The 14,762-nt window shown below is 43.8% G+C and overlaps 4 protein-coding genes across 4 annotated transcripts; 1 reads left to right on the top strand and 3 right to left on the bottom strand.

Annotated features, from left to right (window-relative positions):
* Positions 1 to 1,034: 1,034 nt before the first annotated feature.
* exosc5 (exosome component 5) lies at positions 1,035 to 2,956 on the bottom strand. Its single transcript, XM_028420173.1, has 6 exons — positions 2,758 to 2,956; positions 2,458 to 2,571; positions 2,147 to 2,268; positions 1,929 to 2,069; positions 1,726 to 1,815; positions 1,035 to 1,222 (listed from the first exon to the last, which is right to left on the bottom strand). The coding sequence occupies exons 1-6, from the start codon at positions 2,855 to 2,857 to the stop codon at positions 1,127 to 1,129; spliced, it is 663 nt and encodes a 220-aa protein (XP_028275974.1). The 5' UTR covers positions 2,858 to 2,956; the 3' UTR covers positions 1,035 to 1,126.
* A 499-nt stretch (positions 2,957 to 3,455) lies between these two features.
* Positions 3,456 to 6,765, top strand: bckdha (branched chain keto acid dehydrogenase E1 subunit alpha). Its single transcript, XM_028419229.1, has 8 exons — positions 3,456 to 3,750; positions 4,526 to 4,702; positions 4,807 to 4,893; positions 4,976 to 5,084; positions 5,163 to 5,324; positions 5,399 to 5,605; positions 5,684 to 5,825; positions 6,073 to 6,765. The coding sequence occupies exons 1-8, from the start codon at positions 3,637 to 3,639 to the stop codon at positions 6,413 to 6,415; spliced, it is 1,341 nt and encodes a 446-aa protein (XP_028275030.1). The 5' UTR covers positions 3,456 to 3,636; the 3' UTR covers positions 6,416 to 6,765.
* A 273-nt stretch (positions 6,766 to 7,038) lies between these two features.
* On the bottom strand, positions 7,039 to 9,818 carry b3gnt2l (UDP-GlcNAc:betaGal beta-1,3-N-acetylglucosaminyltransferase 2, like). The gene is made up of 2 exons (XM_028419227.1): positions 9,441 to 9,818; positions 7,039 to 8,603 (listed from the first exon to the last, which is right to left on the bottom strand). The coding sequence occupies exon 2, from the start codon at positions 8,500 to 8,502 to the stop codon at positions 7,228 to 7,230; it is 1,275 nt and encodes a 424-aa protein (XP_028275028.1). The 5' UTR covers positions 8,503 to 8,603; positions 9,441 to 9,818; the 3' UTR covers positions 7,039 to 7,227.
* Positions 9,819 to 9,964: 146 nt separating this feature from the next.
* Positions 9,965 to 14,335, bottom strand: napab (N-ethylmaleimide-sensitive factor attachment protein, alpha b). Its single transcript, XM_028419228.1, has 11 exons — positions 14,087 to 14,335; positions 13,350 to 13,429; positions 13,120 to 13,236; positions 12,218 to 12,264; positions 12,020 to 12,097; positions 11,889 to 11,944; positions 11,663 to 11,747; positions 11,459 to 11,563; positions 11,305 to 11,373; positions 11,145 to 11,195; positions 9,965 to 10,895 (listed from the first exon to the last, which is right to left on the bottom strand). Exons 1-11 carry the CDS (start codon positions 14,182 to 14,184, stop codon positions 10,794 to 10,796), a joined length of 888 nt encoding a protein of 295 aa, XP_028275029.1. The 5' UTR covers positions 14,185 to 14,335; the 3' UTR covers positions 9,965 to 10,793.
* Positions 14,336 to 14,762: the final 427 nt, after the last annotated feature.

Below are 14,762 nucleotides of genomic sequence, written 5' to 3'. Positions count from 1 at the left end.
CTGCATGTAGGTTTTGTTTCTATGGTAACAATAACATCAAATCCGGTCAATCTTTTCCATCTTTGTTTAGTTTGTTTAATTTCTCTCTGACAAATCGTTAAATTGTCCCTCATTTCTTGGTTACTAGGGTCAATCCTGCACATAAGGTGTGTTTACTTGTAAAGGACAACAGTGAAATGGTCATACTAGCCCACTGCAGAAAAAAATGTAGGCCACTGGTTCAGGTCTGGCGAACCAGTGAGTTCCAGCCACTACTACTTGTGTGGAAATGTCCCCACAGAGACCAGATGTAAAACTCCAGAATACAGAATAATTTATCAGGTATTTATAGGTTTAATCTGCATCCGCTAAACTCATTTGTCAAGGGCTTAAATATCATGGACGTTCCACACTGTAGCTTTAAAAAAATGATCAGTGTCAGATGTGAGGTTGACATTTTCTAGTTAGATGTATAGTTTTTATAGACCCCAGTATAGAGCTGATAATAAGAGTCCAGTCACTTTAAGTGGTAACTACATGTAGACACACCTCCGGTATCTCAGTGTCTAACCCTCGTCAGCCATCACTGTGTGTATGTGACTGTCCACACACAGTCCTGACAATCCTGAAGCCCCGCCTCCGATGTCTCCACTGGACATTTATGCTAAGAAAATGTGACTCTTTGTTGTTACAGCTGAGTTATAGTGCAGTGTTTGCTATGGGAGCGGTTAGTGAGGATTCCATTGAGTGATCAGACAGTCACTCACTTACACAGACAACAACTGGACACATGGAAAGGGACAATACGTGAGTCAATAGAAGTCAAAGGTTGAGGCATTAGTAGAAGTAATTCTCCTCCAGGTCACATCCTTGTATTACATGTAAATACTGAAGTGAAAAAAAAATCAATGACTCCTAATAAATGCACTTGTTTGTCATTCAGCTTGTCCTCTTTTCATTTAAATATGGTGTCTCACTAAAGTGTGCATGTAAGCCTTCCCACCGCCTGCAGCACACCAGACTAAAACAAAAAAAGAATCAAAGGTAGCACAAAGTGCTTTCTACATATTTTATTACAACATCAGAATCTGTATGCATTGTTAAAAAAAAACAAAAACAAAAAGGAAAAAGAAACCTGTGTCTCCTATCAGAGGGTTTTGGAGTATCGCCGTCTGACAGAGTCTCTGTAGAACTGGAAGATTTTCTCTGATGCTTTCTGACTGACTGCTATACACCGCTGCATCTGTGGGTGGAGAGAACGAACTGAACATGACATGTCTGCAAATCATCAAACCACAGATCATTCACCCTAAGGCAGATCACTGTAGTCAATGGTCAAGCACATCGGATCATCACAACAGAGCCATTAACACATATGTCATGCTTATTTATAGAGCAATGAGCAAAGAGCACAGGGAGGGAAACAGGACAACAACAGGACTCCAGAGCAACAATTTGATATGCTTGTAAACTGTAAAAGAAAGTTTTTTAGGACACAAAACAATAGCTGACCCCCGAGCAAGCACATGACGGTAAACAGTGGCGAGAAAAATTCCCCAGCAAGAAACCTTTAACAGGACCCAGCACATAAGTGGGAATCCTCCTGCTGATGGCTGACCAGTTACAGGATACTAAAATAATTCTTTGTCATAAAGAAACCTGTTTGTAGACATCTACAGGCGTTGTCATAGCATAGAGGGAGGTTTTTGTAGAACGAGAGGTTGTACTCTGTCTCTGTCAACTTACCTCATGAACTGAAAACGATCCTTTGGTGGATGACATCATCACTCTGCGTTCTGTGCTGTCGATCGCAAAAGTCATCAAAGCTCGACTTTCCTGTTAAAACCGGGACAAGTTATAAAACCGGAGTGACTGAGAGCTATGACAACTATACTGAGAGGATGAGAAAACACAGGAAACACTGCCGGCTGTTTGTGGCTCAGATTTACCTTTTCCTGAGCTGCGGTGGGGTCTGTGATAATTTCTCCTTCTTTGTTGATGGCGCAGGTCACTCCACAGAACAGACAATTCATGGGCAACCCCGCATCCATAAGAGCCATACAGGCAGCGTTCAGATAGCAGGACAAGAGCTGTGGCACAGGTAAGGAAGCACACTCAACAACACACACACACCAAAACAATGCTGTTACATTTTACTGAAGGATACTGATCCATCGTCGTGCAATAACTGCAGAATGAGAGTGAGCGAGGAGCGTGGATGAAGTGACAATTGCAGCGCTGCCTCACAGGTTTCTCGCACACACTGCTCCTGTGATCGCTCCCTTACACCTGGAAAGCAATGAATGTTGGTGACACAGTGCAGGTTTACTCCTTCCACCTTGTGGCGTGTTGTGATATAGCAGCTTTGGCACAACAGAGATGCACACGGCTGTAAAATCAAGGTTTTCACTGCTAACATCACAATAAGTTGCATAAAGCTGCATAATAAATATTTTTTTTTAACAAATGACAACTTACTTGGTAGTCCCACTTTTGGCTGTATCAAGACCTCCAAGGTTGCTCTGTCATAGATTTCCTTGCTGACTTTAACCTCAGCTGGTCCGTACACTCCAGCCATCACACTTGTGTCTCCTTCAGACAAAAACAAGAGCAAGGAGGATCGTAAGATTCACTGTAAAGGCAATGATATGCACTCAGCATAGTAAACAGGAAAAAAAAATCCCCCATCACGTCGTTAGCATGGAGCCGTTAGCATCATCTTAGCGATTCAAATCTAAATCCAGCAGACAAATACAGTGTTTGTGTAGTTACTGGTACCTTGAACGAAGGACGCTGATCCATCAGGTCGAGACAATAAACTCTGTTCACAGCCAAACTCTCTCAGAGTAACATTTGAGGAGCCGCAGACTTCCATCATGCTGCTACCACGGCGGAAGAGCAGTGTCGCTGGTTGATGACGTCACCTGTTTTGCCCATCGCTCGCCTCCTCGTCCTGTCCATGCAAAATGCGAGCGGAGGACACGAGGAAAAAGATATTTAACAACATGAGACCTTCTCACCTTAAAGCGTCAAGTTAAGGCCACGTCAGTTAAATATGATGTGACACAGCTGATTGTCATTTGTCTGTTTCACAATACTGAACACAGCATTTATCATTACAAATTAAATGACACTATTTTACCCGAATTTACTTTCAAACTTCAAGTAACTGGATGAACATGTTTTTGTGAATGCGGAAAATATCGATTAAAAAAAACACATTTCTATCAAAGCGTTTGACAGCTACAGGTAGCACCGGAAGTAATTTGCCTTACCTTCAAATTAAGTGCATACATTGACCGACCTATTCTCTGAAAGTCCTTTTATGTGTTTTTAATATATATTTGTAGGGGTGAATAGCAAATTGTGCCATTTAAAAATAATACGACATTGATATCAAACACCTAACCTTCTTTTCAAACTTATATTAATGTTTTAATTTGAAAGTCCGACCGGATGTTGTGGTTATTATGGAAACCTGACGACATGTTTCCAGCTCTCGGCCTGTGAAGCTTGCTGGTGGATGGACCAGCAGTGATTAAACGGTTGTTGTTAGCTGCTCTTCTCGCACTGGTCTATTTAATCTAAAGTGCATCGTTTCTGACTCTTTAGCTAAAACAAGGGCCGCTTAAAAACAAGCGACTGTCGAGTGTCCATATGGCGGCTGTGAGGAGTATGAGCAAAATGTATGGGCTCTGTTTCCATGCTGTCCGTCAGACTGCAGGACTGAAGGCATCAGGGCTGCTTCAACACAGAGCCTTCAGAGCAACTGTAAGTTCAAAACACAGCTGTGCTGTTTTGATAAAAGAATGATCAACAGGAAAGGCCGGTGAAGCTAAAGGTTTCCAGTAAGGTTATTGGTGGACCTGGTCTGATTTTGGCCTGGTGGCAAACAACAAAGGTTTTGTAGGAATAATAATAAAACCTGACAAGATAAAGATAAAAACAAACCCAAGACCCTGTGGTTAAGAATGTTAATCAAGATTTCACTTGAGCGCATTGCTTGACTTCTTCAGTTATCGCGATGAGTTGTAAGCTAGCTACTAGCTAGCTAACTTAGCCAACAACCTTGCAGCCACTAACGTATCTTTACATTTATACCGGTTCTCCAACGAGGCAGCCCGTTACAATATATTTGTGATTAAACACGTAACATTTATAATCGACAGCTTGGTTTGCAGTGAAGCACCTTGTGTTTACTGCTAGCCAGCCGGCTACAGCTTCAGTTAGCTTCGCTCCTATTGGCTAATCAGAGGGGCGTAAGGAGGGAGCGAGTCTGTTCAACCTAAAAAGTCGAATTATGATCACAACCTGATCGTAATTCGATAATAATGCATCATCTGTATATCTGTCATCTGTCTGCAGATCAATATATTTTAACAGTTAACAGTGTAAACTGTGTTTTATTCTAGTAAAAGCACAGTCTGTAACACGGCACCATGTTTACATTCAGTCTCAGTGCACCACTGTACTGTTCTCCCTTTGGATGTCATTATTAGGAGAAGGATAAATAAAAAATAAGTAATGCTTGTATTCAATCTTTCAGGTCGTGCACCAGCAGCAGCCTTTTGACTCGTCGCTGGAAAAACCACAGTTTCCTGGAGCCTCCGCGGAGTTCGTGGATCATCTTGAGTTCATCCAGCCAAATGTCATCTCTGGAATCCCAGTGTACAGGGTGATGGACAGGCAGGGCAACATCATCAATCCCTCTGAAGACCCTCAGGTACAGCCAGAGCCTCCTGTGTCTGGGGGTTAATAACTGTGCCGTTATGACCTCTTCTCCTGACACAGTGTGTTCATTTGTTCTTGTTTGTTTTTCCTCCTCAGCTCTCTAAAGAGACAGTGTTGAACTTTTATCAAAAGATGACTCTGCTGAACACAATGGACCGCATTCTTTATGAGTCTCAGAGACAGGTATATTCTTTCTCTTGCATTTCCTGGTTTAACTGAAGTTAACAGCAGGATTTAAAGAAGCGATAATTTGTTTCTGTTTCAGGGTCGAATCTCCTTCTACATGACTAATTACGGTGAGGAGGGGACACACGTCGGCAGCGCTGCTGCGCTTGACCCAAGCGACATAGTTTTTGGTCAATACAGAGAAGCTGGTGAGTTATTTCTCTTATTTCTCACTTCATGCACATTGTCTCACATTGAGTCTCATGATCTTTGCTTGGCTTGTGCAGGAGTGCTGATGTACCGTGGCTTTCCTCTGGATTTGTTCATGGCTCAGTGTTACGCCAATGCCGATGACCTTGGGAAGGGCCGGCAGATGCCCGTCCACTATGGCTCCAAAGACCTGAACTTTGTCACCATCTCATCTCCTCTGGCCACGCAGATTCCTCAGGGTGAGCTTCAGCTCTGTAAGGATACAGGATACACCTGTTACAGAATGTGTTCATGCATTTTGTGTCTGTTTCAGCGGCTGGAGCTGCTTATGCAGTCAAGAGAGAAAACATGAACCGCGCCGTCATCTGTTACTTCGGGGAGGGAGCGGCCAGCGAAGGGGACGCACACGCCGGCTTCAACTTCTCTGCCACCCTCGAGTGCCCCCTGATATTCTTCTGTCGCAACAATGGCTACGCCATCTCCACCCCGACCAATGAGCAGTACAGGGGCGACGGCATCGGTGAGTCTCAGCGTGGTTTTTGTGCTGTGGTTCTCAAAGTGCTTTTATGAACATTCTTTTCTTTCTGTGTTTGAACAGCTGCTCGTGGTCCAGGTTATGGTATGCTGTCCATCCGCGTTGATGGTAATGATGTGTTTGCTGTGTACAATGCTACAAAGGAAGCACGGCGCAGGGCTGTGGCTGAGAACCAGCCCTTCCTCATCGAGGCCATGACCTACAGGTTGGTTGATCTTTGTGGGATTTCTAACCACTATACGTTTCAGACAGACGGCCCACCAAGCAGCTTTTGTGCTGACGGTTCATAGCCCTGTTAGCAAATGAGAGACAGCCACATAAGTGGTAACAAAGCAACCACTCAGATCCATGCTAGATAACCTCGGCTGCCTTTAATGGCTAAAATCCATGAAAACATGAAACAATTGAGCCTTTAAAATAAAAAAAAAAAAACGTTCCTCACCTTTCTCTAGAATCGGCCACCACAGCACCAGTGACGACAGCTCAGCTTACCGCTCAGTGGACGAGGTGAACTACTGGGACAAGCAGGACCATCCCATCTCCAGGCTGAGGCACTACATGACGGCCCGTTCCTGGTGGAGCGAGGACGACGAGCGCAGCTGGCGGAAGCAGTCCCGCAAGACGGTGATGGAGGCGTTTGAGAAGGCAGAGAGACGCCAGAAGCCCAATCCTGAGCTGCTGTTCACCGACGTGTACCAGGAGATGACGCCGAACCTGAACAAGCAGAGGGAGTCTATGTGGAGGCACATCCAGCAGTACAAAGAGCACTACCCAATGGACCTGTATGATAAATAACTGCACCGACAGGATGAAATGAGATTTGAACAAAAACGGGAGCGGGTAATTATTAAGACTGGTATTCACCATCGCACAACTTTTACTGTATTAAAAGAAAAATGTAGTTTTGATAAGTGTCGTTTCTTTCTGCACAACAGAGAGAGGAGTGTGCGTTCACAAATACTTCAAGCCTCTGGGTTTGGTGCCTTAAGTTTGTAGGTTTTCTGTCTGTAGTAAAAACCCATCAAAGCCGACCCTCACAGTTTGATTTTACATTATTTCCAATCATATAGGTGCATTTCTGAAGAACAGACCAGACAGCTGGTGCAGTTGAAAAACACAAATAAACATGCATATCTAGCAATAAACAGTTTCCCCCTGGATATATTTCTTCTTCTTCTTCTTCTGTATAACTGTCCTCTTTGGTGATGTTATGGTATTTAACAGGTTCCCTTGTGTGTCATTGAGGTGACTGATTAAACTTGTGTTAAAGAACTTTCCTATTATGATGCATATTAGTGTACACACCCAAATTTTAGATGGGCTGGGTATGCTGTGATGCTGTTACACACTAATAATGTACACCCGTCTGACTCATGTTATGATTGGTGTGTTGTGGAAAATAAAACGTAGAAATTTAATCTTGGTGGAATTATTTATTCAACAATGGGCTGTTTCTACATCTTGACCCATAAGTACATTCTGAATCAAATTATCTCCTGAGATGCTGAGTAGCTTTAAGTTAAAAATGTCTTCCTATGCATGCTACATGGATGTAGACCCTGAATTACAATCCTCTTGCCGATGGAAACCGTTGCTTTGATACGTCGTCAACATGTCAGCAACGGGCTGTGAATGCCCTTCCACAGCTTCTTCATCTGCGGAGGGGAGCGCTGGTGAATCAGAATAAGATTCTTGTGCACGCACAGATTCTCACGATCCTCTTCCTTGACGTCAAACGTCTGAAATCCTGGATGTGCCTCGGGAGAAACTCCAAGCGCCTTGGAGCACATGCCAATGTAGACATCATCAATGGGGAAGAAGGGAATGATGTGTGAGACTGAATACAGGCGCTGCAGCAACGCTCCAGATATGACAAAGCCGCCTCCGCCAGCGTAAGCAGGGTACGAGCCGTCGTAGAAGCTCAGAGGAATGTAGTACTTGCTTTTGGGGTCTCTGACAGGATTCGCTGTGCTTATGACGTGTCCAATGTACAACTGAGAAGCTTTAGAAGCATCCATAGAGTGAAGGTAGCTGAGCAATGTAGGTGTGTTGACAAATACATCATCATCCCCACTGAAGACGAAGGACACCTGAGGACAGTTCGTCAGTGTCCACTGCAGGAACATGTTCATTTTCAGCGTCAGGTTCAGGAGGGATTCATGAAAGTCCCACTGCAGCAGGTCGCCATAGTGACGGGCTTCAAATGACAGCAGAGGGCTGAGATCAGGGTCATCCGGTGAGAAACTTCCCAGCAGGAAGATCAGACGCACCCTCAGTCCACCCTGATACACCCCTTCTCGGCCCCATGTCTCCCGGACCGCCTGCCTCTGGTTAAAGTTTTCAGGAGATGACTTGATGGCGAGAAGCAGAAAGGTGTGGTTGTTCCTGTCCCCGTCACCAGAGACACACTTGCTGGGTTGACTGATGAGGACTGGTGGGGATCTGCAGTTCATGCCCTGCAGGAAGGTCTGGAACAGGACAGTGTAGGAGGAGAAGTCGTGCACGTTGGTGTGTAGAAGCTCCTGATTCATCTCCCTGCAGTGGGACCAGTCAGAGTCACGTCTGCTGTGCAGACTCCTCAGGGCTGAGTACAGCAGGCGGTTCCAGTATGCTCCATTGTGAGGGATGGCCTCTTTGAGGCTGTTGTACACCGATATATTGTGGACATCAGGGGAGGCCGTGGTGGCGGCGGCGGCCTCTGGTCGGGAGGGCCGTGTTCCAACCTGCACATCATGACTCTCATGGAGGCTGGGCTGCTTGAGGAGATCCTCTGGTGCTGCTCTGTGAACGTGGGCCATCTCCAGGTGAAGGGTGGAGTAGAAGAGGACCAGAACTAAAGAGACAGCAAGAACCATAACGCTGAAGGTTTGGATGCGTCTCATTGGCTCGAGGTGAATGAAGCAGGAAGCGTGATCCGTTTTCAGAATTGGATCATTGCTCAGGGAAGATGGCGCCGTGTCTTCAGGCGACACAATGGAGGTTCCTGCCAGCAGAGAAAAACAGAGACCTACAGCCTTCAGAGCTCCAGTACACAAGACTCCTAAACATCACAATGGCAAATGATCTGGAAAAATATCCTCCTTCTAAAAATAACAGCATCAGCATGAAGGCCACAGGTTTTATACACACACACACTGAACAATTAGAAACATAAGGACTGTCTCTAAGACTAGATCAAAGATCACCTTAAGTCTGAAACATGGACATGGGAATAAATACTGACAGTTTAACAGTGTTCCTAATGAAATGCATAATAAACATACATGTAGCCAGCTGCTGCTGTGCTGTGCAGAGCTACACACTCTTCTCTCTAGTGTTTAATTAGAAGCCAGAACAAATAACAATGGAGGGGCGTCCTCAGGGGGCCTCTCTGATTGAACACCGGCACGACAGGTTCGGAACGCACCTGAGGTCCCCGAGAGTGCACATGAAACCCTCACTGTGCACAGCGAGAGGCAAACAACAGCCTGCTGCAGGCTTTCAAACAGAAAATGAACCCAATCCACAAAGATTAGGAGGAATATTTTATATTTTATATCAAAGCTTTCACAGAAATGTCCTATTTCTCTGAACAAAATGGCAAAATATGAATGTAGAGGTGATTTTTTTTGAGCCGTTATTTGCCACTAAAAGCTGCTGTAAATCACGTAACCCTAATTTATTAATGGAAAAAACACATATACGTCAATAAAACAGGCCTGAACAGCGGCCTGACACTAATATGTTAAAGTCTGATTTTCGGACTTCAGTGAGAGGAAGTCGCAAAAACAGAACAAAGACCTTTCAAAAAAAGCTGGTTTAACATTCAGAGAATACTCACAGTAGAACGGACGAGGCTGCTGCACGAAGGTGAAGCGACACAGGAGCCAAATACTTTTCCACGAGTCTTCAGCTCCCGAGAGCAGGTGCGCGAAACCGCATCATTTATTTTCAAACCTCATGTTTTCCTTAACAGAGCCGCGCGGGGAGGAGCGCGCGTTAAGGTTCTGACGTCATACAGGTGTGGTCAGATGACCACAAAGCAGACAGGGGATGGGGGGGGGGGGGAGGCCACGCCCACGATGCTGTTCTGAGACAGGTTTATTCAAACGTTTGACAGGAAACATCACAGATGATTTAAGACAGTCATGAGGAGGGAACATGAGCACAGTGTTCAGATCAATAAAGCTCTTCTCTCTTGTATTGCATCTCTCACAGGCTTTTTAAAAACATTTTTTTTTTAATTCCAGCCTGGTTTCTTATGACATAATAAACTCCTAAACAATGAAGGAAAAAAGCTATTTGAGATCTCTCATCCATACCAAACCATGCAAATGTTTACAAAGGTGACAGGCGTCTTTCACCTTTTTTTTTTTTTTTTTTTGGAATAAAAGCACTTTTAATAGAAGTGACAAAAACAAGAATTAATTTGTGACGCTTATAAAAGCATGTTATTTTTATTTCCCCCCCACCAAATCTCGCTGTCCAGGTCCTGAGAACTTTGCTGCGTAAGGCAGAGGGGGGGGGGGGGGCAGGGGTACTCGCTCATGGAATAAACCTCAGAACCTCTTGGCCTCCCTGCTTTAAGGAGGAGGAGGAGGAGGTGGAGCTTTGAAGCCGAGATGATATGCTGCTGGATTAGAGGTGCCCTGCAATGCCTGCAGTACACTGGAGCACTCAACAGACCTGAAAACCCAGTGTGAGGGCGCTTTAGGTCAATATTGATATCTGGGTAAGTTTAATTTGAAGCACAGGTTAATTGGCCTCCTCTCATCCATTTAATAAATCGTAAAAAAATTAAAGTTTTATTATATAAGCCTGCTGGTACGAAGGCTTCGGTATTACAGCCCAACTGAATATTTTGACTAATACTGGGCCGATACCTGCATCATAACAACATACAACCACCATACTGTGTGCAGTGAGCACTCGGGAAAATAGTGTTCACATCTATAAAGACCATTATTTCTATAGCATTGTGTTGAGTGGATTTAAAAAGGCAAGAAAAATACTGCAGGTGGCAGGAAAGGAAATATATGGTCAAAAGATTTAAGAATGTCACTAGTATGGAAGGGAGAGGCACAAAAAAGGCAAAAAGAAGTATGCAAGTCGGCTGCTGAGGGCTCCTGGACAAACAAGTAGGAGGAGGAGGAGGAGGAGGAGGAGGAGAAGGAGGAAGAGGAGGGGGGACAAGTCAGCGAAGGTCACTCTCCTCGTCTTGTATGGTTTTCTTGATGCGGAGAAGCATGGTGGTGAGCCACTGGTCCAACCGGGAGATGGTGTCATACTCCTTCACCTGAGAAATGTTCGAAAACGTTAGAACATACTACAAACATGCTGTAAAAGAAGTCATCTGCACTGCTCTCGCACACCTACAGACACATTTACAGCATTCCTCCCATTGTTTTGAAGACTTCTAACTGCAGTACAGCTTTGTGCCACATGAGGGAGCTTTATTGATTTTCTACCACACTCAACACAGGCAGATAATACAACTGGATGTTTTCATACAATAGAGCCAGAGCGCTGAAAACCGCTCACTCACCGAATCAGTGTAGGCATCCACATTCTGTTCTTCATATGCATCTAGAAGTTTCTAATGAGAAAATAAAACATTTTACAATCATGTTTAACACAACAATGTCTGCATGCTTCCAGATTTTTTTTTTTAATTCAAAGGATTCATAATCGCACCCATAGCCTACCTTCAACAGCTTGCACTCTCTGGAGTCTGAGAAGGCCGGGAACATTTCTTCATATTTCTGCACAGCGAGCTGAGAGACGACAGGATAAAGCTTAAAAACAGCTGTTTGTATCACGGCTGTTGTACAAGGACACAGGTTTCACATTATGGCTTACTTTTGCATTCAGCATGTCTACACAGAAGTGACAGAGCGCTGCCTTGAAGAAATGATCCTTGGCACTGTATTTGAGCAGTGTGCTGTCCATGGCATGGGTTCCAACCTGAACAAAAAAAAATCACAAAGTACAGTTCATGTTTTAATGTGCTGCTGCAGGCCCCCAAAGTCACAGATAACAGGATGGTGGCGAGCAGTATCCCACCTGTTCGTAGATCTCAATAGCTTTCGGGTACTGCTCCAGCTGAGCTGCATACGTCGCTACTTTCAGAAGGCACTTGTTTGCTGAACTGAAAAGTAAAAAATAGAGAAGATTAACATATGAACAACAATCAAGAGCCTGTAAGCGCACTACTGTACCGCACTTAATTGGAAACACAAATAAACCATCACACTTGTAATGAAATTAATGCTCATTTAAAAATATTCACCTGGTGGATTCTTCACCTTTGTAATAATCTGCAGCTTGTTCATAATGAGCAATGGCCTAGAAGAGACATTCAAATGTAAACAGAGCTTTCAGTGGAGTAGAAAAATACACCGAACTGTCTTTGTCACTGACCTTGTCGATGTCCACCAGCTCTGTCTCGTATATTTCAGCGATTGAGATGTGATGTTTGGCTGCGATGGTGAAACGCCCCTAAGGATAATTAAAAAATAAAATAGGGTGAGTTGCATGTCGCATAACCAAATCAGATGCAAAACATGAAAACCACTCTTCCAAATTTAGTGATTTAAAGAACCCTGTTCACACACTCACCATATCGGTGTATATCTCGATAGCTCTGTTTAGGCAGTTTATAGCCTCTGTGGGGAAAAATAACATGGTATGTGTTAGAATTATTAGGTCAACTAAGTGAGAATACACTTTAAATTCTAACAAAATTAAAACGCTTCTAATACACTTTAGAGTACAGTATTACATATATAGTATATCTACAGTACAGTCTCCATAGTCTCATTCTTATGAATGTAGATCAACAGGTGTGAATAATCCTGACTAAGTTATTCCTATAACATCTTAATATCATTAAATAATTAAAGCTCCAAGCAGCATTGCGGGCTCTCGCACACCTTGCGATCCGCAGGGCCATCGTACAACAAACACATGTTTACAACAGAAATTTCCTGCTGCCAGTAGGTGGCGCTGTGACGGTATCATCGTATTAGCATATATATCTGTTACAGAGGTTTTTTTGTAATGGTAATACCGTAAAACACTTTTACGATTTTTGTCTTGTCTTGTCTTTGATGACATCAGTGGACTGTTGACATGGCAACGTACCAAGCTAAATCAAAGGGGCTAGACGTGAGGGGGTGCTATAGAGCCATTTTCCCATGTGCGTTTCAAAAGTCAGCAAATTTCAAAATTTTTCAGCCGAATGAATTTTTGGTTTCAGTTTGGTGAGTTGAGCATGTTAGGGCCTCCAAAAATGCGATCTTTGGGGGGGGTGAATGATGTTCGGTGCTCGGGCCCTAATTATGGCTTTATGTACAATACTGTGCAAAAAGACCTATCTTCCCCTTTATGATACAGTAGTTCCTGAAATCTGTACACAGTGTTGCACATGCTCCAATGGAACCGGTTCAACAACTTGTAAAACATGGTAATAAGGGTGAGTTTTAGCAGTTATACAGCCTGAGGCTATGGATAATCGTTACCTTGTGGATCTGCCTTTTTGAAGGCGTTTCCAGCATCTATGAAGTTAGTCGCTGCATCGTGTTTGCTCTGCATCTGGAGGTGAAGGAGAGCCGCTTGGGAGAAAGCATTTCCTGCAGCTGAAAAGAAAAAAAACATTACCTGTAAAGAAGACTGAAAACCTTTACGGACATGAACATGTAAACAAGGAAATGATTAAACTTATTTATTTAAACTGTTACAATCATCTTACCACACCAGTTCTTGGCCATTTTGAACATGTTAGCTGCCCTCACATACATGTCACAGGCCTCTTCCAGCTTGGAGGAACTCCTGGTAACAACACAGGTGGTTAGTTAAATAAGGATTGTTTCCATATTCAACATGTAAGGGTCAGTTCATAAATTAATTATTACCCTCTAGAAGAATTAATTTAATTAATCTAGGATTGATACACACATGTTCCCCTGCAAAGGTCGGTGGAAGGTTACCTTACATGTTGTCTTAATGCACCTAATGCCAATAACAAACACGTTTCACCCAGTGACTGTAAACAAAGGTGCCTGACATGTGAGCAACGTTGCACAATTTCCCCCAACAGGCGGCGCTAAAGCAGCAACACTCCAGGCAGTGTCCTGACATTAATATTGAAATGTTGCACAATCCAGGTTTCACTACTGTCACCTTCATTGCGGCAGCGATTTGACTGTGTTTTGGTAATGAAGTTATAACTACAAACATCTCATCACTTGTTTTTGTACAGATGTGTTACGCTGTGACCCGATGCAAGATAACGCTTCATCTGTACAAACTCCGACCACAAAAAAAAACGCAGTTGTCTAGCTAGCAGCTCACAGACACTGTGATGGTAAATCGTGTTTTTAATCCAGCCATCGGATGTGGTAATAACTGTTCAGCTAGCAGCCTTCCGCATAGTTGGCCCTTAGCTTGACAAAAACTAGCTAAAGGGTAGCTAACTGAAATACTCACCCAAACAGCGCACCGAAAAACGACTGAGACGATTTTAATTTCTTTTCGGCCTCCGCCATTAGAGCCATGGCTTCCTTTTCTTTCCCGCTGTTGTCCATTTTTGTGTCACTTGTCCTGATTCTGTGGAAGAACGAGTAAACTGCGAAAGTCAACAAACTTGCTAAACACTGTTAGCAGAAGCAGCAGCGGGGTTGTCTTGTCAGCAGCCGCAAAGTAACCATCTCCTCTGTCATGTGACACGGGACCAGGAAGGCACTGCTGCTGCCTTCAGGTGGTGCTCGTAAAATACGAGATCCCAATATTGTTTTCTCTACCGCCGGTTTACTTGGTTAGTAAATAAGACATAATGACAAAACAAAACAAAACAAATCGAATTATTACTCCACTAACCCTCATAATTATTATCTCAATGATAAATAATACCTCATCGCTTATATCGTCTTTATAAATACTCAATTATACAGACTGTGTGGTGGCACGTGAAGGCATCTTATAAAAACACACGAGCATTAAAGCTGCAGGCAGCATTGGCCCTCGCACACCTTGCGAACCGCGGGGCCATCGCTGTCTCCTCTCCTCTCATTTCCAGAGACGTACAACAAACAACAACAAACCAAATTTCTGTTTTACAACAATTCCTGCTGCCAGTAGGTGGCGCTGTGACGGTATTATCCTA

Source organism: Parambassis ranga, chromosome 13, assembly GCF_900634625.1.
Source record: "Parambassis ranga chromosome 13, fParRan2.1, whole genome shotgun sequence".
Taxonomy (NCBI): Eukaryota; Metazoa; Chordata; class Actinopteri; family Ambassidae; genus Parambassis; species Parambassis ranga.
The sequence above is the reverse complement of the archived record's forward strand: the minus strand, read 5'-3'. Positions and strand labels throughout refer to the sequence as shown.

Bases quoted from the DNA above. Each gene is read 5' to 3' on its own strand.
- exosc5 (XM_028420173.1), bottom strand. From the start codon at position 2,857: ATGATGGAAGTCTGCGGCTCCTCAAATGTTACTCTGAGAGAGTTTGGC. The intron at 2,269-2,457 runs GTAAGTTGTCAT...ATTGCTTTCCAG, and splicing joins GCCAAAAGTGGGACTACCAA to GTGTAAGGGAGCGATCACAG. The intron at 1,816-1,928 runs GTAAATCTGAGC...CGGTTTTAACAG, and splicing joins CCACCGCAGCTCAGGAAAAG to GAAAGTCGAGCTTTGATGAC.
- bckdha (XM_028419229.1), top strand. From the start codon at position 3,637: ATGGCGGCTGTGAGGAGTATGAGCAAAATGTATGGGCTCTGTTTCCAT. The intron at 3,751-4,525 runs GTAAGTTCAAAA...TCAATCTTTCAG, and splicing joins ACAGAGCCTTCAGAGCAACT to GTCGTGCACCAGCAGCAGCC. The intron at 4,894-4,975 runs GTATATTCTTTC...TTTCTGTTTCAG, and splicing joins TTTATGAGTCTCAGAGACAG to GGTCGAATCTCCTTCTACAT.
- napab (XM_028419228.1), bottom strand. From the start codon at position 14,184: ATGGACAACAGCGGGAAAGAAAAGGAAGCCATGGCTCTAATGGCGGAG. The intron at 11,374-11,458 runs GTAAGCCATAAT...GTCGTCTCTCAG, and splicing joins TAGACATGCTGAATGCAAAA to CTCGCTGTGCAGAAATATGA. The intron at 10,896-11,144 runs GTGAGTGAGCGG...AACATTTCTCAG, and splicing joins TGGATGCCTACACTGATTCG to GTGAAGGAGTATGACACCAT.
- b3gnt2l (XM_028419227.1), bottom strand. From the start codon at position 8,502: ATGAGACGCATCCAAACCTTCAGCGTTATGGTTCTTGCTGTCTCTTTA.